Source organism: Arctopsyche grandis, chromosome 9, assembly GCF_051622035.1.
Source record: "Arctopsyche grandis isolate Sample6627 chromosome 9, ASM5162203v2, whole genome shotgun sequence".
NCBI classification, from domain to species: domain Eukaryota; kingdom Metazoa; phylum Arthropoda; class Insecta; order Trichoptera; family Hydropsychidae; genus Arctopsyche; species Arctopsyche grandis.
In genome coordinates, this window is record NC_135363.1 from 25,542,919 (window position 1) to 25,566,274 (window position 23,356).

Below are 23,356 nucleotides of genomic sequence, written 5' to 3' on the forward strand. Positions count from 1 at the left end.
ACTCGAAACATCAAGGGGGGGTATAACAAGAAAGTTTTCCGAAATTGCTAAATTACTTAATTAGACAGATAAAATCAACCATTACATGCAGATTTTAATTAATTTTTCAACCAAATTATTGTCATAGTCATAGAATTCCTCCCATTTTGGAAATACAAAAAGCACAGTGTGATAATGGCCGGCAAACGTGATGTTACGGTTAGACCAAGTATGATCGTTTGACGTTAAGCGGCGTCGGCTGTCACTTGACAGTGGTGACATGTCAAGTGGGGGAGGAGGGGGCGGGGGTGGAAGTGGGGGCGGGGGCGGAGGCGCCAGTGGCGGAGCTGGCGGCAGCGGCTCTTCAGTGACAGGTGCGGGGACCGGAGCAGTGGCTAGAGGAGCTCGCGTGCGCCCCCCTACCGGTGCAGCTGGAGCTCTGCCCCAAGAAGCCGTCACACCCACCCGGCGTGAATTGCGCGCTGTAAGATTTCACCAAAAACCTCATTCTACCTTGTTTATCTGAGTTGTGATGTAGTTTACCATGAAAATCAATTCATACCTAACGTAAACAATGCGTTGACATCTATTTTTGTAAACTATACGTCATTATTGACTACTATAGAAATAATTAGCAACTCGTTTAAAGCTTTATCATTTAGTATAGATGACGAAAAAAGCAACATATTGCTAACTTGCTGCCAACCTACATATGCTTATTAATAATACAATTTTATTTAATTCTTATTTAAATTTACTTTATTATTTTACACCATGCTTTAGTTTTTACTAATTTCACACAAAGATATTTATTTTTACATATATGACGTACAATTAGGGTTTCTGATTTCCCGGACTTTTTCAATTCCCGGGACACGGGACGGAGCCCAAGATCGTTCCCGGGATTCCCGGGATCCTGGGACACGTGTAAAAAACTTTTTTTTTTCATTTTAATATATTTTTTATTAATAAAAAAAATATTTATTTATTTACAAAATATAAAAAAAAGTATACAATACATAAAATATCTATTAACTAGAAAAAATGTTAAAATTAAAAAAATTATAAAAGTTAACTTATTTAAAGTAGCTTCTTAAGAATACTAAAATATTAAAATGAAAATTTAAAATTTGTGTTAAAAAAATCAGTTTTAGGCTTCTTCTTTCTTCGATTTTAATTTTCAATTCACGGAATAATTCATCGGTAAGATCGAGTCCTTCGGTATTGAGATTTTCCAAAAATAGAATTACAAGAAACGATTTTGGCCAAACGCACAGAATCATTATGATCATAAAACTTCCACGTTCGGGGAATGCGCTGTACTTTCTGCTAAACAACAAACCTTTGAGAATATTTTACGATTCTTTGTGTATTTGATTTATTATTTCCCTTCGTGCAGTCGTGAAAATGTTGTATATTTTCAAGATTTATTTAAATCCTATTTCCGGGACACGGGACAACAAAAATTCCGTGAATTCCCGGGAATGTCTGTCCCGGGTCGACCCCGGTCAGAAACCCTACGTACAATACATGTACATTTATTATATTTTTGGAAATTCAAATGAATAATTGTCATCGTATAAATGTATCGGTTGTTAAATGCTTCTTATTTTACTGTCATTCAATCCCAGTTCAGTGCACCACTGTGCGCCACCACAGGCAAACTGATCTAAATTTAACCACGAAAATTCAGTCACTCTAAAAATATCCAAAACGTTCAGTAGTTCACTTAGTGCAGGCTCAGGAATATTCTACGGAGTATCACATGTGCGTTTTATTTCTCATAAGGTGATATCCATAATATTCTTAAGTCTTTTTTTATCATACACATAATATATGTATGTATTTACTTTATATTTGTCCAATTTCTACTTTCACATGGATCTACACATTCATAATAAATTTATAATATTTGATCAATATACCAAAATTGGTAACTAATCAATAATTGTACAATATTTAGTTGTTGTTTGATTTACTGTTCTCACTATTTTTATCGATGTAAAACTAAAACGGTACAATTGACGTCATGCTTTGAATGTTACAGAATAACGTTGATTGGATACCCGTATCCGAATATAATTCTAGAACTCATAACAGATCTCGCAAACCCATTAACGCCCTTCCAGAGAATAATGAATATGTGGAAATTGGTTAGTATTGCATATATTAATGAATCTGTTTTATAAAAATCGTGCTAATTATCTTAAAAAATGTTTCAGATTCTAGTGTGATACCCGAAATTAGCAATAGATTTGTACCTGTACGGCCACAGCCGAGAACGCTAGTTTTGAGACAAAGAGATATAATGGAAAGTCAAGACGATGCTTCATATAATCCCATCTTAAGTGGTCACAGTCCTCATACAAGTCACACAGCAATCATGATAGTCAATCCGACAACTCCTAACTCTAATTTTCCTACTCAAAACGTAATAATATATATGAACATATAATTATTTAATTTAAAAATGCATTGTTAATGGTTGTGTCAATTTTAGAATTTAGCCAACGGCCACTCTAACGATAATAGAATCAATTCTAAAAACATATGTACCAATCATGAAGTGAATTCTTCGATGTCCAATCATGCTACGTTGATCGGTCCGTTTCCTGTATTAACCAATAATAAATCTAGTAACATTTGTGGTGATAATCAAGATTCGATACACCAAAACGGACACATGAGTAATGAAATCCAACATTCTGAAAATGGGGTAAATATTATTGTATCAATAATTGATAGATACTCACGTTTTCTATTTAATAAATAAATTATATAATTCAATAGTTGTCGCATACGAAAATTGCTCGTACTATCGGAGAAACTTTGGTATCTGCTTGCCCTGATACGTCTCGAGTTGAACAACGGCTTGGTCAAATACAAGAGTACATTAGAGTTACGGCTAGTTTGGTCGACAGTATGAGGAACTCGGAAGATGAGGTAAATTTTATTTATTATTCCAGTTCATATTCTACTATACTTTTTATTATAAATAAAAAGTTTTTGGTTTTACTTTGATATATTGTAAAATATATAGTAGATTTAATATATGTATATGCAGTTACGAAACCGACTCGCGTCACTGCGTCGCAGTAATCTATTGTTAACCAAGGGTATTTATCAGGATGTAAACAATGAGAGCAATAGTGATCTCGACGAGCTATTACAAAGCTTGCAAGATTTAAAAGACAGTGAAAAGAAATTGGAATCAATGTTGCAAACTACTCTACAACTAACCGAAGCTGGAAAGTCTAAAGAAAATGATGAAAAGCTAGAAGATTTGAACGACGCAGCAATTGAAATTAGCGAGATAACATTGGATGATAAAAATTCTGAAGTTTTAAATGTTGTTAACGATTCTGAAAATGTCAATCAGGTGATTTGAGTGTGGAGTAAAAGTGTTTGTTTACCTGACTACGTTTAATCGTACTAACTAATTGTACATATGTGTTTGGAAATTTATTAATAATGTGTTATTTTTATCGCTTTCAATACAGAAAAGCTTATTACTATGCATTATATGATGTGTATTTTGGAACAGTTTAGTACGTTAGTCCAGTAGGAAATTTATGTTATAAAATATTAACACATTAATAATGTGTATTGCGTGACATTATTGTATTAAATTTTCATTTTGATGTTAATATGAATTGTTAAAATGTTGATTTGCATTGAATGAACGTTTATTTTCGTTTATAGGATGCGCCACGTTCGTATTCCGTTCAAAGTGGTGGCTCTGCATACAGTGATAATGAACTGTGGCAGAATGATTTGGACATGAAAATGGAGGTTTCACAATTACAAGCCGCCTTTCAAGAGCAACAGAAGAAGCTGTTGAAATATCAGGTCGTTTAAAGTTATAAAATATTTATATACATACATTTCAAATTATTATAATGGGTCTAATTTTATATCCTCATGTATATAGGCCGAGTCGAGAGAGAAAGCCGAAGCTCATTCGTCAAATAATGAACATTTCGATAATGTGCTGATGGATAATGTGAGGGAACAGTCGAATAACCACCAACCCTTATTGATGCAAAACGCAGGCCGTGCATTTTCTTCAAATCAAATTGGAGTTGCTACAACTTTGCCTCATATTATCGATGATAAAGAGTACATGAAAAATGTAATACAGTTTAATTTTTTTATGATAAAATGATCAAAATCAAAGCGTAGCTTTCATATTACATGTCTATATTTTTAGCAGATGCAATTACGCAGATTTGGTTCTCACGAACGAGAGCCAAACGAAGCGACTGCCTCTCGAGACATGTCTGGAAATAGATCCAAAGAGCAGTCGTTTGTTTCCGAAGCCGATATGTTGAGAGATTTGAAAATGAGAAGACAGCATTTAGAAAATCAGGTATTGTATTTTTTTTTTCATCTAAAGGTTGATTCATAGCAAAGATGTGAAAGAAACGTGGGGAACGGTGATTTGTATTGTAATTTTTTTCAAAAGGTCGCAAAAATACAAAGTCTTCATGTTGCGACGACATCTTTGGTTGAAGCTGTTGCTGAAGAGCAATCAGGAATAATTACACCCGATGATCAAAGTTTGAGAGGGACCGGAATGTGGGAAGAATCTGAAGACAGTATACCCGAAGATGATGGTATTGCTGCTCTTGATAGTTTGAAGTCCAAAATGGAAGCTGTTAATGTCGTTAAAGTGGAGTTGGAAAAATTGAAAAGTATGCTGCTTCGAAATAAATTAAATGATTATTATTCTTTTTATCGATAGTATTTTTATTTATTTAAATTGAACATTTTAGGTATGCTTCGTACGGTTGATTCAATACAAAATAACTTTGGTATAAATTCAACATTTGAAAATGACGATTCATACGATGCAATGATAGAAAATCAAGATATTCAGAATTTGAATCACAACCAGTATGTACTATATATGCATAAAATTATAATCAAAACGAAACTAACAAAAGGTTTATATACATTTTTTATTTTTGTCTGCCAGATTATCCGAATCTCCTTTCAACAATGTGATGCGAAGTAAAGTGGAACCCACTTCTTCTGCTAACGTCAACCGTAGCATTTCCCAATCGCCTAAGAATCCAAACACACAACAAGGGCTGCCAAGACTTCAAAACTGTATCTCGACCGGATCTGGAAAATGCACAAATGTCAATGATCAACAACAAAGACGTTCGTTTGACACAGTTTATCTAATTTTACGTAATTAAAAGTGCAAATTTTAGGATAGAATTTTATTTTATAGGAGATAGTATAAGCGCTGGTTTGGCAACCATTCAACAACTGACTCAGAAGATGAAGCAAGAAGCCCAAGAAATTAGCACCGAAAGGCAACGTATAAAACATGCTTTCAATAGAGGTATGATTTCCCCGTTGATATGGATTTAAATTAAAATCATTATTTTCAACTGAATTTTTGTTTTATTTTCAGATACAAATGATTCTAGAGCTTCTTCTAGTAAATCAGATGATAAGAGGAGGTCTAATAGTATTGAAAAAACGAGTCACGTTTATCCAATCGAATCTGGACCACTCGAAAGGAAACAACTCGCTTTGAAAGCGGAATTGGAAGCTAAGAAAAAACAACTTGAACGACTCATGAGCAAAGAGGTTTGTTTACTTATTAAATGCTGTTTTATATCAATCATGAATTCAACATTTTTTTTTATGTTATGCATAGGTCGACCACCGTACCAATCAACAGATTGTAACCCAGTGTGACGTAGAAAACACCAGCAAAACTCCGAGTTCGTCTAATGACAATGGATTTGCAACCCAGGAAGCGAGTCCACCTGTTTTACAACACTCGCAAAGTTCACACTCAAACAGATTCGACGATAGCGATGTATATCCGTGTCATATTCGATCTGAGGCTGATAACGGATATTCAAGGTAGTATAACGTATTCGTATACTTATATTAACAGTCTGTGTTACATATTTATGATTATTTTATGATAATATATAATAGGTTGTCGCACTTTTACAGTGACCAAGACGGTGAAGACGATTACGGGCTCTCGTCTATTCCTCAAGTTAACATTAATCAATTAAATGACAGATGTCTGACTAAGAGGTCTTCGCAAAACTCATCTATAGAAAGTTTCAAAGTATGATTTTGATATTTGATTTGATTTTTCGTTTTATGATTGCATGTAGTACGTGTTTATTTAATTGTTTTAATGTTTTGTAGATGAATTACAATGACTCCACTCAATCTATAGACAGTTCAAATCAGACTGTGAAGCATAATAACAATAATCATAGCAATATTTTTGATACGCCAAATGCTGAAAAACAAAGAAATAAAAATGAGGGTATTGTTAATCCAGTATTGCCACACTGTTCAAATTCTTCAAAAGTCGCGCAAGATATCTGCAATGAGCCCAGGAATTTGAGGGAATCTTGCCAGAGGCAGAGGTCGAGCTCTCGCGAAATTGAAAGTAATATTTTGCCAAAGTCTCAACCGTTAATTGCATTACCCACCGGTTCGACTACTCCGCTTCAGGTAAAACAAGACTTTTTTTTAATCGAAATCGTTATATGTTATATGGTTTGAATCATCATGTACAATTTATATTTTTAGACTGTGCCGAATAAAAGTGTAAATCCTACGGATTCTATTGAAATTACTTCTCATTTGGACAGCGGAAGTAGCAGTGGTGATCAGGAACTGCCCGATATACCAAATCCAATGCCGGAACTTTCGCTCAGACGTACAGTTATTAAAAGTGATCAAGGTAAAATAGTCTGTGAATAATTAAATAATAATTACATCTGTAAAAAGTGTATTATCTACATCCAAATCATATTGCAGATAATCACAATCCGAACGTTGAATCTCGTCAATGGCAAAATCCACATTCAGAATCTCAAGTCACTATGTGGTGGCATAATAAAGCCAATCAAGTAAGCAATGAAATTTAATCGTATGTTTTTACACTTTTTAAAACAACTTACGTTTGTGACCTTATTATTTTCAGTTGCAGCAACAATTGGAGATGATAAACAATCTCTGTCAATCCCTGCTGCAAGATAGACTCACCAATCAATCTCCGCCGTCTACATCGAGTAGTCTTCCTCACCCGTTAGGAAATGCAGCTATAATGCCCAACTGTCCCAGTACTTTCATGTTGCCGTACAACTTCGGAGTTTCCCCCATGTCTGATCAAATGGGAGTGCCATGGTGGGGCGTGACACAGCAGCAGCTCGCTTTACAGCAACAGCAACTAGCCGCTCAGCAGCAGCAATTGGCTGCCAACTCTTGGAGTAACAGCCAATGCGTACAACATCTTCTTTCACAACAACGTGAAATTTCCTCATTAAAAAACAGTATTAATATTGTAAGTCTTCAATATTCACTAAAAAAAAGTTGAATGCTTTAATTTTCATATTATTATATTGATTCTAAATGGTTTCAGCTGGAAGACAAGCTTCAAATGCTGAACATGGGGTATCCACATCCTAATCCAAATCTGCCTAATATAGACGTCGCTCAAAATTCATCGGTATCCCGCGCACAATCGCAAGCTTGGACTAATCCCCAGATGAATTCGCTCGCCAATCTCATAGATTCCCAGCAGCTTAATGAGTTTAACGCGCCGTGGCTTCAACAAGCTAACCGACATAATCTGTATCACAACAGACCGCAGTTCCCTTCGAAAAAGACTCCCGTAGTTCCACCGTATCCGACTGACCACATCAACAATCACATGTCCGTCTTTCCGACGCAGGCGATGATGAACGATCAGATCAGCAATCAGATGGGAATGTCGGTCGCTCCGAACAATCTGAGTGTCGGCAACCAACCCGGTATCGTGTTCAACAATTGTCTGCCGACGAATCAAATCAATCCTAATTTACTTAATAATCAAAATATGAATAGCAATGCGATGCTGAACATGCCTCCGCACTCTTCGATTCATAACACGCATGCCATGGCCATGCACACGATGAGCGGTGGAAGCACCCAATCTCTAACAGGACAGAATATTGCTCTTAATAATCAAGTGCCGCCTGGAAATCGGGCCAATAATTATTGGGATAATTTTCGAAGGTAACTTTCATTTTTGGAACTAACCCTATGGATGTCGAAACTTTTTCATATACCTTCGTTGATTGGTACCATTTTCAATTTTTTTTAAATCTCTCTTTTCAATTATTGTATGTATATGTTTGTATATAATTGAATATGTATTTTGTATGCTTGTTCGTAATGATTCCGGAAAGGTATTAAACATACACATAAACTTTAAGATTTTTTATGAATTATTATTTTAATTTTATTACATCAATAACCCATGTGTGAAACCTTTTTTTTCAACTTACCTTACTATAAAAAACTAGATATTTTCAAAACAAGTTTTCAAACGATAAGGTCTTTCATTATAATGGTTCATCTTTCAACATGCATATATGTATGTATAAATATACAGCATGGCTCTACTTATGGAGCAAACCCCCCCCCCCTCCCCCATATATTTAAGATTTAAATATGGGACGACCTCCCTATTTTCGTGCCTCAGCCCTATATCTAAAAATTTCTTCTTATTATGTATTCGATTGGCATCCAAAGGGTTAACATTCATATTTAATTCCTTATGCATTTTTAACATTCATTTAATATTTCATACATTCTGCAGTTATTCTAGACAGAACCTTTTATCAGGAAACAATAAGACAAATGCTGAATCTGTCGCACAATCTCACGGTCATCACCCTTTACCTGAAAGATCTCACAATACTCTCCGCATCAGCTCGTCGACTGTGCCGTCACAAACTCAAGCTGTTAACACGCCAAAGCGCAATCTCAATAATCAACTAGGAAATTCGACGTTAAATCAATTCCACAACAATCCTACTTTACAGGCCAATTGTCAGGAGAATGTAGCACGCGGAAGACGCAATTTATCTAACGAAGTCACTTTCAATACCCCACCTGATGTTTTAAATATGAACTCCGACGCAGTACCGATCGCAAATGCGCCATTGAACGTCGAAGAGTACAATAGAACCAACAATTCTGTCAATCTAAACATAAACAGATCTTGCGTATTAGATTCAGATTCTGAATTAGTACTATCAAATTCGAACAATCTCAACACGCCGAGAGCCTCATTCACGCACAAGAAAAAGTCTTCTTCTAAACTTCCCGCTAAAAATTCGTCAAACGCCGGAAACTATTCAATGGAATCATTACAAAATAAAAACGTAGAGTCCGATATCACAGATCACAATCTAGTGTCGACGAGCTCAATTGTAAAACAAAAGTCGCCGACGAAACTTTTCGACCTCCTACGAGAGAACGTGTATTCGGAAGTTTCGGCACTCATCAGCGCAAACGAATCCAGACCCCATTTTTTGATACAGCTCTTCAGAGATTTGCAGCAGATCAGCTCGGACACTTTGCGGCAACGGACTTTGCAGTCCATTCAAGAACTGGTCACACGGTATTTATCGACTGTCGAAGTGGAATCGTTCGGATCAGCTGAAGATCCAAAGAACAGAGTCACATCGTCCAGTGAAGATCAAATATGTCCGACGACTGGTAACGAAACTGAAATATTCACCCTAGATAACAACAATGAAATCATTCGATTCATCTTCGCTCATCACGCTGATCCGTGCACTAGCGAGCTGTTCCAATCGTTACGGACTACTATATATTCCATTGCGGGTAATATTCCTAAGAAGATAGATGACAGTCTTCTAGCCTGTTTCAATAAATATCCAGGATGTACTTTGATGGACATCGGCGATGAATTGATAATGATCATATCCAGGATAACTTCGGAATCCAAAAAGAAATCTGAAATCAACGTCGATGCTTCAAATGAGGGTTTTCCTAATGATATCATCGTTCATGACGGTCAAATCGATGCAGTTGAAAGTAACGATGCTGAGTTGCATTCGCATTTGGTCGACATTGCTCAGGCTAACTTCAATGAACCCTCCGAGTTGCCGTCATGTTCCATTTCATCGGTAAGCAAGCATGTAGAAATCAATCCTGATAATTCTGCGTGTTCGTCTTCGTACAATGCAAGTTCGAACGAGTTGAAAATAGACCTGATCGAAAGTGTCGAGACGTGCAACGGAGATCTGGCCGAAGCTGATCAATCCCGACATGGCAACGATTCGTCTACAGCTAACGGTGGATTTGAAAATCTTCTTCCAGACATTGTCGACATGGATGAACAAACTCCTACAGAGGTTATTTACTACTTTATTAAATACTTAGAACTATTTGTTCATCGTAACTATAGTCATTGTCATAATTTCAGTTTGAATAAATCATATTCCTTACCTATTCATTCTCTTACATGGTTGTTTATCATTTTATACTTTCTAGGCTGAAGCTGAATGGCTTCGGATGGATAGAATGCCCGCTCATATGGAATCAGACGATTGCATAGAATCTCAAAATGGTATATAAACTGTTCCTTTTTTATGTTAACGGTGATATTGTTCAAAAATAAATCATAAATAATGCATTATTTTCAGATGTAAACCAATCTTAAGAAAAAATGATATTAAAAAATAATTAAAAAGTATTGTTTTTTGTATGTTATTATTATTTGTATGTAATCGATATATTATTATACAATAAATTCATATGGAATTAAATAAGAGTTTTTTTTTGTTTTTTGATTTATGTAATTGAATTATTCTGGAAGTTCTGGAAAATTAGATAATTTCAAGCGTTTTTTAGACACAGCTTTTCAATTTGTGTATAATAAGTCATGGGTGACCGTAAAAAAGTCGAAAATATTCGTTTATCATGCATACATATGAAAAACGGTTAGTATATATATCAGTGGCGTGCACTTTAAGTCTCTCTCCCCCCGTCGTACATCCTCACTTAATTTGCGCGAACAGGATACAACAGGAACAAGAGGAACAGGCTTTTCCTCCCGTATCCTGCGCGCGCACATTAAACAAGGCTGTGTGACAAAAAGAGATAATTTCACCGCATGCCACTGATATATATTATATATACATAGTACCGTTTACCATGCACCCTTTTTTTTGATCTTTCGATTTTCGATCTTTGCTTTTTCGACCTTTTCACTTTCGGTCCCGTGAGGTAGACCCGTAAGTCATATGAATATGCAGATGGATCATATTGGGAGTGAATATCTATGAGCTGCACTACAATAGTTCATCGATGTTGTCAATATGTCATCATCAATGGAATGATTGCTCCTCATACTATTCCGATTCTTATGAATAAACTAGTGGTTCCACCTGGCTTCGCTCGGTATTCATAACATTCATTTGTTTATTTTTTATTAAACCTTCGAGTGCTGAAGTCATTTCTGTTAAAACCACGCTAAAAATTTACAACTAGAATTATTTAGAAATCCAATAGAAAGCAGGTATAAAAAATTCGAATGTGACTTTATCTATTTAAGGAACATTTAATGACTTATCTATTTAAGGAATATTTGAGGAATATAAGAAAGTCACAAAACGAAATTCGATAATTAAACATACATACACACGTTCACACATATCGGCTATGAGAGCATTTTCGATACAAATTGAGCGCAAATGTAAGAAAACTTACACAAGACAAAAGTTCTACTTCCGGTTGTCAGATTGTGTTCAAAATATTGTTATTATTTAAAATCACTATAATTATTATAAACGTTAAATATCAAGAAAATAAAAAAAATTTAAAAGGTAAAAATAAAATAATTAAATATTGTTTTAAAATAAAATACTACTTCCGGTTTACGAATTCTGACCAAAAGCTTATCAGCTCTAAGTTAGTACATAAAGAATACAAATATAAATTTTCAGCTTGATACGCTCAGGGGTGTGGAAAGAATCGTGGTCACAACATTTTTGACTTTTCTATTTTTCTCACTTGCGATTTATTAAATTTAGTGATTTTTATTTTTTTCATCACATTGATACTTGAATTTTTTCGTGAAGAGCACACATGTTTAACTCTTTGAGTGCTGACGTCTTTTCTGTTGAAAGCCCGCCACGCTGAAAATGTTGAAAACATTTCCAACTAGAATTATTTAGACATCTTTCTAAAGTGTGTTTAAACTAATATATCTTGCAACAATATAAAATAAACAAAAGAAGTCTATTAATGAATGTATTTTTCCGAAACTAGTTGCTCACAATCTAAATTCCAAGTCACAATTTAAAATATTCAGCAGTTAGGGATTTCCATCGAGTAATTCTGCTATGCTTATAAATTCAGAAATTCCGGCGTAAGTGAGTCTTCATAAACTTCGACATATGAATGTCACGAATAACACGACCCATGTTGAATGCATTATTTTTCAATGCTACCTTTAAAGCAGTGGTTCTTAACCTAGGTTCGATCAAACCCCAGGGGTTCGACGGAAAGTCAGCAGAGCCAAGTTCAACAGCAACTCTTCAGAACAACAACGCTCTCAACGTTTTGGTGTCAAAAAATGGTAACTTACCCTGTTATTAAGCTAAGAAAGCTCTGGAGATTTTCATACCGTTTTTTACCACATATCTTTGCGAGCAATCCTTTTCGAGGATGCTGGACATAAAAACGAAGAAAAGGAACACACTTGCCAATGTGAAGCCGCGCATTTCTGATCTCTGAATGGCAACAGCAGAAGTCACACTGATTTGCAGTAAATTTTCATTATTATGTTTTGGTTTTTGTGTGAAAATCATGTTTTAATGGTTTTGTTCTTTGAACACAGTGATGTTGATGCACAGTTCATTTTGTGCACCAGTAAAATATGGGTCTACGTGACGAGACAGAATGTTAAATTACAGAAAACACAAATATCGGAAGGCAAAGATCGAAAATCGAAAGATCTTAAGTCGAAAGATCAAAAAAAAATGGTGCATGGTAAAGTACATACTCACTTAATTTGCGCGAGCAGGATACAACAGGAACAAGAGGAACATGCTTTTCCTCCCGTATTCTGCGCGCGCACATTAATACGGGAGGAAAACCCTGTTCCTCTTATTCTTGTTGTATCCTGCTCGCGCAAATTAAGTGAATATGTACCGTTTACCATGAACCTTTTTTTTTTGATCTTTCGATTTTCGATCTTTGCCTTCCGATATTTGCGTTTTCTGTAATTTAACATTCTGTCTCGTCACGGAGACCGGTAAAATATATACCTGTTTTGAATTTGAAAAAAATCATTTTATTTTTCCAATTAAGAAGGGTTTGGTGAATGCGCATATGAAACTGGTGGGGTTCAGTACCTCCAACAAGGTTAAGAACCACTGCTTTAAAGGCTTAGAAGGTAGTATTCTTGTTTACTTTTTACATGCAAAATTTACAACGCCTATGGAGTTGTCGGCAAAACGCCAATCGGCGTTGGTCAGCATTCAAAGGGTTAACAACAGCCAATCAGAAAATAATTATACACACGCAATGGTCTTTGTTTACAAGATTAGTCGTGTTTGTCTGTAATATGTGTGTATTGGTGTAAATTTTGGGATGGTTCAAATGAAAAGAATGTAGTTTTGTCATTACAGATTTTTTATTATAATGTTCATAATAAGTAGTTTATATATAAATGTTAGCTAAAACAACCTAGAGGTGTCGTCCCAACTGTACAAATGCTATACAAGTGGAACAACTGTCCAAAGCATCTCGACCGTCATTCGCTCGAGCGTCCATAATTGTACAATGTTAATTTACCTCCTACTTATTTACTTGATTCAATTTACAAGGCGGTCTCGAACGCTGCGGACAAATGCACTCACATGACATTTTATACAGTCTTTCAATTATAGTAGTAATAAAATTAAGGTTAAATTTTTCATACATTTAAGGTTACATTTTTTGTACAGCCATATACATATCTAAAAAAATCTTTTTTTTTTAATATAATTCGTATTATTTTTACGTGAAATTTCTAAATCGCTAAATTTGTTGTGTTTTTCTGCCCTCTGCATATATTTTCTTTTCTTTTTTTTTTTTGGAAATCTCAAGTTTTATATATTTGCATTGATCCCCTGGTCGTTAACGTAAAACAACGCTTCACTCATCGCTTGTTACGAACGAGTAAGAAAAATGAAACCGAAAAGGGGACGCGGCGATAACCGGCTGCTCTAGCTCAACAACTACATCAAACATTTACCGTACTTGCTAACTTAATATGTCCTACTACTCACATACATATTAATCGACGCTATGAGATTAAATACAACAAAAATATGTAAAATTACCTAAGGAACAAAATTATATAAAATAACTATGAAGCGAAACTTAAATGCAAAATTATATATAAGTTTGAATCTTGTCAAAAAAATGCTATCGTAAAAACTATTATTAATTTATATTTCATGGACCAAAAAAAAAAAAAAATTAATGTACTTAAACATAATCGTTTACGAGGTGGCCTTAGAAATTCAGAAGCACGAAAATACAACACATTCTACACAATCCCGTCGGGATTGGGTTTTATTATATTATATACGAGCGCCTTATTTATCTAACGTAACAAAATTGAACAAGCGTAAATTATTAACTTTTGGCTTTTTATAGTCACAAATATGAAAATTAATTTAGGGCAAATTCCAAAACAATACCCATGTTCTTAATTTAAACGAAAAAAGCTACCATTGAATATTGAAGAGAGCTTATAAATAGTAATACAAAATGTATGCATATGCAAGGATAATAACATGAAAAAGGTGTAGGTTTATAAATAACCAATCGAAACATTTTCAGTGTAAATCCTTGGAAGTGAGGGATCCGATAAGACGTTAAATACATTGCCAGGTGCAACGGCTACACGTTTCCCCCACAACACATACTGATCACAGCTTTGTGTCCAAAATTGATAATAAAAAGGTCCCCTAACCCAGCTAAAACTCTAAAAGCTACTATACACTGTTTTTTTTTTTTTTTTAATATAATTGGTTATCGATAAGTATTATGTAATTTTTGCCTAATTATAATTATAAAATGACTTGGTTCGGGTGAGTGTTGTTGTTTGTTTTATATATCCGTTGCACGGGAGCGCGCTTATTGATTTGTCAAAAGTGTATTTAATAAAGGGGGGGTGTGGGGGTTTTCAGTGACTACAAGCCGCCTAAAATATATTGCAATGAGCGGGGGTTATAATAAATGTTCGGAATAATACACTAGAAATAAAGTAAGTGATAAGAATGCATCTTGGTGCGATTAGTAGAGAGTGGTAGTGCTTGGCTAGTCGGTGGAGGCACGGAAGCCTGGAACGGCCCGCTCCACGAATATACACTACGCTTATATACGTTTCTTTTGAGTCACAGCTTTGTCCCTGTCAATTATACACAAATTTAGCGAAATGTCGCAATAAAATTTACAAAATATTAATAAACTCAGCATGATATACATATATATATATATAGATATATATATATATATACGGGTGCAGGTTTGTTTTAATATGTCTTGTGTACACATGAAGATGGGATGGTGTATGCGGTTCGAATTAGCTCATATTTATTTGTTTAATTAAATTTTTACCTAAAGTAGAGGAATATTACACTTTACAAAACATGATTCAATACTTAAATATCCAATATGTAAAATGGTATATTTTAGTTTTAAGATTTTTATTTTTCTACAAAAATGAAAAGATTTTCTTTTACAATTGTTAGGATTTACACTATTTTCAATAAAAAGATTTTAGTAATCAATGTTTGTATTTTTTTTCTATACATCAGTCGGGTGCAGTGAGCTACATGGGCTGAACAGAACCTGAGGCCGCTCGTTACATCACTATCCACGCATTTACACTTAACACAATCTCACACAATACAATAATCGAAACTTATGCTAACAGATCTGATAAATGCGATGAGCAATCACAGTGTCTCGGCTAAGAATTCACAAAAAAATTAAGTATTTTCACACGTATCGTTTCGCTGATTCTTACTGACTGCCAAAAATCTGCCTTAGCTCGACAATATTCAATATATAAATTACATTATCGATTAAATACCGAAATAAAACGTTGCAATGAAAATTCATTCATTACACTCGACGATACCGCTCACGAAAAACTCAAACATTATGATAATAATAATTACAGTTTTCATTTATTAATTAGGTCTTATGGAAGATAAGTAAGTATATCGAAACATCGCAGATCTAAAGTATTTTCTTAAAATGGAATTACACACTTAAACGGTCTTTCTTACATTTTCATTTCGATATGATTTGCATTGTCGTTTTATTAGACGTTTTATTACAATAGCAACAGATGCGTGAACGAACCTTACGATAGTAATGAAAATAATCTAAATTCACTAAGAATTATAAAATTAAATAACCGTACACAATTTTAATTATACAAAGTTATACTAAATCGCTTCAATCACATGTGTATACATAAATACATATATAAAATATATAGCGCAACATATTGACAATGTGGAAGTAAGTAGCGATGCAAGCCTCGCAAATCAAAAGAATGGTCTGTTCCGTAGCATTTTTTTTCTTCTTTAAATAAATGGCTGTACACTTTACAATATTTTGTGTCTGTATGTATATATAGATACAATTAATTATACATAATTTAAAACATGAAAAACGCTCCAGGAGATTGGGCAACTACTTTCAAACATACCAATTATACAATACATTGAAAAACTAATCTACATACACTAAAATTACAGAAATTGAGTTGTCACAGTAAGACTTCAGTTTTACTTTTTTTTTTTATATAATGTGCAGGTTCCCGCCGTTGACGCATAAATCGTTTCAATCGCTCGGTGGCAGTGATTACATTTTTATGCTGATTAAATCGTAAGTTAAATTTTTACTTCCCGTTCGTTTGTACACATATGTAGGTCCCAGTTCTATATAGCAAACTCGGTGTTTGCCGACTCGAAAACCGCCGTAGGAAATGAAAGCAATGAGAATTTTGTATTTTTTGTCATCATCGAACACTCCTTTTTACCTTTCACAAAACGCAAACCTTAATTTTATAAATTATGTATGTACAAAAATAAATAAACAAACAAAAGCGGAGCGTTCAATTAAGCGTAAAGTACTACACGGCGATTTATAATTTAAAGCGGCGACTTCACCGTCGGCAAACTTCCTTTCGATCAAACCATATCAACCCTGTAATTGGTTGCTAAAAAACATTATTTTCAACACTACCAAACTACTATTACGTTTAAATGTAGCACTTTAAAATTGTAATTATCTTAACATACAGCAGGTCGTAGCATAACGTTACTTCTATCTTCTACGTCTTGTATATAAGTATATATAAATTGTTGAAAAATATTCGAATTGAATAATGTACCGTTTTTAGATTAACGTTTAAATATTGTTTTTCACATTTCACAGCAAACTCTATCGCAATCTACAATGTTTCTGTGAGCCGAAAACAACTGCAACGTTAAGCGAGGACCTATAGTATGATTCATTTTATCAAAAATTCTTTGCAATACAATTGTAACGTTTTATTAAATTTTAAAAGTGAGAAACACTACGTTTTTTAACACTAACATATTAAATCCTGAGGTATTATTGGGCATCACATTAATTTTCCAAGTACATATTAATGAGGATTAATTATATTTCTTTTTACAAGTCTTTTGAAATAGGCAAACAATCGGATACGAGGCGGGAACATTATAGCACAAAACATCAATAATTACACAATTTTTATATAGTACAGCTTTTCTATATCAACACCAATACCATGTTATAATCACAAACATCTACAAAGTAATATTAATACTATACATAGATACACACACACATAGAAATGCACCCACCTGTGTGTGCTTGCATGCATGTGTGCATTGATGTACGTAAATTGCCTGGATTTTTCAATGATTAAAATAAAAGTTACAAATAACTGGAAAAAACTGACGTGTGTACAATATTATTTAATAATGATTTTTTTTTACAATCTGCTCCAATGTGCCCTTAAAGCGAATTTAAGATAAAATTTTACAAAAAATTTTACAAAGGCGGGCACGCTGTGCAATTTCTCCAGCGACAGGCAACACACGGAATTGTAAAATACATGTATGAAATGAGAACTTACTTCTCGGATAATGTGTAATTTTAATCTAGTAAATTTATAGCTACATTAAGTATTAGGATAAATAATCTAACGACTATTTAATACATATATATAAGTTTTTTCAGTGAATACAAAAAATCGGAAATTATTTCTCGATGTGACTTAAATCACGTGCATAATACACAAAGTCTAACTACGAAATTGCATTTGATGCATAGACTCATAAAAACACATACGCGTACATATGGATTCCTCTCGGGAAGATTTTCACACGAAATGATATATTTCAATCGTGTAGTTTTACAACGTCGAGACCATCACCAAAGCGACACAAATATATTATGTATACCCAAATCTCAGCGTTAATTTATGCATTACGAATTATTCGAGAAATTAAATGGATTAAAAAAAAAAGAGCAAAACATTATCCACAACAAATCGAGCTTATACATTGAGAAATAGGTAAACATATTTACTATACACTTTTCAGAATATTTTAATTTAAAACACAGAAACATTAGTTATAATCATTAGCGGAAACTACTACCTAAAAAAATTATACATTTTATTCAAGATCCATGAATTCGATCACTTTTGTACAAATTAATTACATAACTTTGGGTTTATATTCACCTGATCATGCGATCCACCATTTGAAATATGAGCATATGTACACATGTATGTTATTTATGATTATGATGTTTAAACGACACATTGGATATATTTTTGATTATGTATGTATGTACAAAATTTTAATAAACATTGTTCCGATTAATAAATGCAATTTAGTGAATTTAAGTACAATAGAAATATGATTTTATATATAAAAAAAAAATTCGGTTCAATAAATTCAGCAGTTAAAAATTAAATAGGAATATGTCATTCAAACACCACACTGTGTCGCAACTTCATAGTAAAAAAAAAAACTATTTTATCACTAAAGACATGTATTCACTTTAAAAATTGACATGATTGATTTATTAACTAAACCGTCAAAAGAGATTTTATACAAATATGCAATTTCAAAAATAAAGAGCAATTACTAAATCACGCATAAATCGATCATTACTCTGAAATAACTAGTTAATTTTAAAATTATAAAAATAATACATTAACTAATTGTTCTAAAAAACGCTTTTAGAAAAATAAAATTAACTGAGATGATACACTAAATACCTGACTACGTACTAAACTTAAGTGAGATGTACAAAACGGAAGTTTATACGATGTTATGTTCGATAAAACATATTTACAACTCACTTTGTTAAAAATAAAAAAGTGAAAAATCTTAATCCTTTATAACTGCTGATAATATAAAAAATGTTATACCTAAAGCATTCATCGAGCTATTGCTATCATTCATGCATGTTTGTGCATTTAAACACCATAGAAAAAACGTACATAACAAAAATACACAAAAGTAAATCGAGACATTTGCACCCTTTTCAACTCACACACACACACACACACAAAATGTGTTCTCTCCCTTTCATCTTCACACACATGAACTCCCTAGCAAAATCAGACTTACTACATGTTGAAGAAAAACTAACTTGATATTAACACCAACCAGTGAGGCTGTGGTGATGAATTCATAAAAAAAAAGCCCCGTGTAAAAATGTTGTGACTCAGCAGTGAGGGATAAGAAATGATCTTTCTTACTTTTGGAATTAAATCGGTCAAATAATAATTAATAATTTCACTTAATTATATGTAAAAAACTAATTGTTCCACTGCTTTAAAATTATAATACCGTCAACCTACTACTGAATATAACACAAAATAAGAGCGAAAAAGAAAGGTAAGTCAATTAAGTCAAAGTAATACGTTTCTCCTTTTCGTAAAATCAAATAAAAATGAACAAAAAAATATTTTAAGCATAAAATATTGATTTACTGTACAAATATGTCAATATACATTTCTTTTGAAAACATAATTTGTCTTTAAATTAAAGAATAATCATTTAAAAACTGGTGGTAATTTGAGTTGATTCATACAGTATTATCCACGCCAAATGAATATAGATTGACTTAAAATTTTTGATTCAAACATTGATTTTCAAAGACAGTTTTGACATTTACAAAAGCTAAGCACCTCTGATCTGAGATTCCAAATTGTTGATTTGTAAGAATAATAAATATATAGTTAACGAAGTGTAGGTTGGGGAAAGTGCTTAGCAAATATTGGATAAAGATTATATAATATCTCTGAAAGTACACTCGACAAAATTGCTTGCATTTTTCTCGTTCATGATACATTCACAACAAGTGTATTGCAAATATTTATAATACACATACATTAATTGCTTTGTGTAACTTACAGAGAGATTTTGTCATAGCGAGTCCCCTCAAAAATTTAAATTTTCATCGTGATTTAGAGAACTCCATTGGTAGGTGGACCAATCGGACCGAGGTCGGATGGTGTTTTCGCAAAGAATTTTTCCAATTTAGCGATGATATGCTTGCCGTAAGTGTACTTCCGCAGTGAAGACAGATGTGGCCGAATTTTATGCATTAATACTTTTCTTTGAGTGGGCTCTGATACATCTATCATCTTCTGCACCACATAATTCGCATATTGATCCTTCATCATCACATGCAGTGCACTGAAAAATGATTAAATTTGTTATTCAAAACTGCTAATAAGACATACAAAAGCCAAGTAAAAAATTCCTACTTGTCGTTGAATCCACAGACTTCATCTATTAACATCGCACGATCTTGACGAGTAGCGTGAGTGACACATTTCTCAACTACGTTACTTGCAAACTTATGTTGCGACAGAGGGAGTACTTTACCTCTAACTCCAGCTATTAAAACTGCTTTATCTTCTGCAACACCATGTTCTAAAAATGATAAAAACAAGTTTAAAAATTTATACATACACATAGAAACACATTTCAAAAATACACATAAAACTGAAACTAACCCAAAACATGCTGAATGACATAGTTTCCATATTGGTCTTGAATAAGTTGATCAGTGTGAGAATGTAATTCTTGTAGGACTGGAGCCACCTGAAACGTCAAAATTTTATTAAATATTTTGAAAATATAGAAAATAAAACATTATAATCAATCATCTTGGAGATATATTTACCTGCTCAGCAGTGCAATGTTCGAGAATCCGTTGAATTACACGACATCCATATGGGTGTGTACTTAATGAAAATACTTGACCGATGAATGCATTTATTATGAATTGCAAAGCATGAGGTTCCACACACTCTATACATTTCTGGACGACATGATTACCATTCTGATCTTTAACACACTTTAATACATGACCGTCAAGCTCACGCACAACTTCTTGTTGTTGCTCTGCCGGAATGGATTCCAGAGCTTTTTGTATTACACGACAGCCGTACATCTGCAGAGCTAATGCCAAAACGTGTCCACGCAACTAAAATACGAAACACATTAGTACCAATTTACAAAAAAAATGTGTATACATACATATATGTTAAATTATTTAAGCTTACTTTCGACGCCAATGTAGATTTTTGTTCAGGTGTGCCGAATTCGAAGAACTTCTGAATGACATAATTTCCAAACACATCTGTCATTAGATTGTAGGCGGCGCCAAGTATTTCATTGAAGACTAACTGTTTATCAATGGCAGTAGCTCGCTCAAGCTTTTGTTGGATAAACCTATGGCCGAAATTATAATAAATTAAATAAAGTACGCATGAATATGTTTTAGATATCGAATATATAGTGTGAAACATACCGAGATCCGTGTTGGTCTTGTGAGAACTCAACAATGTGATTAGTAAGGTCACGAAGTTGCAAGTTAGGAAATCTGTTATTGCGAAAATCTTCTAGCAGTCCTGAGCGGCCTGGTTGTTTATCTCCACTCACTACTAATGGAGTTGATCCAACTAAAATAAAATACTCGATTAAATAACGTTAATGAAAAACATACTTGCAACATTCATTTTAAAATGAATTTTAATAAGAAGAACCTCTTATTATTGTTCCAGCACCTAATTTACTGAGTAAGGATGATGAGGATCCAAACATTCCATTGGTAGAAAGTCCTTGTGTTAAACTACTAACAGCTCTGGAAGAAACAAAATTAAAATATGTTAAAAAAATAAACGTTAAAAACCAATTCTGGGAATACATTTATTTTCGTAAATAAATTATGTTAAGAAATACGAAAAAAAAAAAATATTTACAACACACAAAATTACTTTGCATTAAAATAATTTACAAAATATGATACAGAATATGTTCATTACTTTACAAGATTTTTAAAAATCTTCACGAAAAAGCATCAAGACATGAACGGCATTAATAACGGCAATGGCCAAATTAGTGACTTCAACCAAAAAAACATTAATGTGTAATGAGTACATAAATAATATGAAAAATAAAGAGTGTCTTTGAGCTCAACAGCATTAAGTTATAAAAATGAAATAAAATATTATTTTTCCAAGTGAAAGATTTTCATCTCCATTTGAAACTAACCTATATTTAGCGGCTTCAGCCCCCGGTGCTGCTGAAACAACACGCTGTAATGCGGCTGCGGGTGCTAACGGCGGTGATAACGGAGCACCTGTGTTTCCTAAGTTTGAGCCTGTACTCGCACCCGGCCATTTTCCCCGACTATATTGCTCCAATGTGCCAGGACTGAACACTGTCGCGACAGCGGCTGCAGCTCTCTCTAAACTATCTCGCCTTCCACTTGCACCCACTCCTACTCCTGTGCCATAATTATAATACATGCTCGGAGACTCTTTACATGACAATAAAAACAAAGCCTAGTACAGAAACAGTTACAATAAACATAATATGTATATATATATATAGAGTAATAATATAATAACCATGCCGATATAATAATAATTAATAATTTCCAAATCCAAAGTATTAATATGTATGTATGTATAATTTTAGTGAAGCTAGAAAGTACTATGAATGTTAAAAAGTATAGACTTATTATATCTAAGTTATATAATGCAAACAAACAACTGTTGAATTATTATTTTGTACATTATCTTTCATAGATTTAAAAAAATGCTACGAGTTGCAAATGTAAGCCTAAAATTTAATGCATATTTACAGTACAGAAAAGTGAAAATTTTAATATACATAAAAGCTATTCAATTAATCCCGTGAAGTTAAATGAATCAAACTTTGAAACGGTTTGGAATCGTCGTAGCAAAACACACCTGAAAGTGGAGCTGCGGGACTCCCTGCATGCGCCAATGAGGGAGTGAAGGCTCCAGGGAAGAGTCCAGAGGATTGTGATACACCTGCCCATTCATACATTTGGTTATTATAATAAAAATAATACTGAACTTGTATACTGTCGAATTCACTAATTTCAAAAAGCGCTAGGCAAATCTGCACCACTAGATGGCGCTTTATCCAATTTTATCCGA

The 23,356-nt window shown here is 33.6% G+C and overlaps 2 protein-coding genes across 11 annotated transcripts in view; one reads left to right on the forward strand and one right to left on the reverse strand.

Moving 5' to 3' along the window:
• Positions 1–165: 165 nt before the first annotated feature.
• cmb (combover) lies at positions 166–10,593 on the forward strand. Of its 8 annotated transcripts, none has more exons than XM_077438313.1 (24): positions 198–463; positions 2,027–2,132; positions 2,202–2,410; positions 2,480–2,695; positions 2,770–2,922; positions 3,044–3,358; positions 3,682–3,828; positions 3,911–4,111; positions 4,190–4,348; positions 4,445–4,673; positions 4,755–4,875; positions 4,958–5,145; positions 5,219–5,332; positions 5,405–5,583; positions 5,654–5,865; positions 5,944–6,082; positions 6,166–6,480; positions 6,559–6,712; positions 6,790–6,881; positions 6,956–7,315; positions 7,394–8,028; positions 8,615–10,181; positions 10,321–10,396; positions 10,473–10,593. In XM_077438313.1, exons 1-24 carry the CDS (start codon positions 260–262, stop codon positions 10,487–10,489), a joined length of 6,108 nt encoding a protein of 2,035 aa, XP_077294439.1. In that variant the 5' UTR covers positions 198–259; the 3' UTR covers positions 10,490–10,593. The 8 variants fall into 8 exon arrangements, with proteins under 8 accessions (XP_077294442.1, XP_077294445.1, XP_077294444.1 ...); XM_077438315.1 differs by having other exon boundaries at positions 202–463; positions 5,962–6,082; XM_077438314.1 differs by having other exon boundaries at positions 202–463; positions 4,193–4,348.
• Positions 10,594–13,453: 2,860 nt separating this feature from the next.
• Positions 13,454–23,356, reverse strand: part of LOC143916905 (maternal protein pumilio-like) — a 171,640-nt gene continuing 161,737 nt past the window's right edge. Inside the window, exons 14-23 of one of the 3 annotated variants that reach the window (XM_077438188.1) lie at positions 23,144–23,227; positions 22,440–22,674; positions 21,932–22,029; positions 21,697–21,847; positions 21,449–21,617; positions 21,067–21,369; positions 20,897–20,984; positions 20,645–20,813; positions 20,289–20,573; positions 13,454–13,674 (exon numbers count right to left, since the gene is read on the reverse strand). In XM_077438188.1, coding sequence (XP_077294314.1) covers positions 20,342–20,573; positions 20,645–20,813; positions 20,897–20,984; positions 21,067–21,369; positions 21,449–21,617; positions 21,697–21,847; positions 21,932–22,029; positions 22,440–22,674; positions 23,144–23,227 — 1,529 coding nt within the window. In that variant the 3' untranslated portion in view covers positions 13,454–13,674; positions 20,289–20,341. Of the gene's footprint in view, positions 13,675–20,288; positions 20,574–20,644; positions 20,814–20,896; positions 20,985–21,066; positions 21,370–21,448; positions 21,618–21,696; positions 21,848–21,931; positions 22,030–22,439; positions 22,708–23,143; positions 23,228–23,356 lie in introns of all 3 variants that reach the window. The other 2 variants (XM_077438187.1, XM_077438186.1) reach the window with 2 other exon arrangements.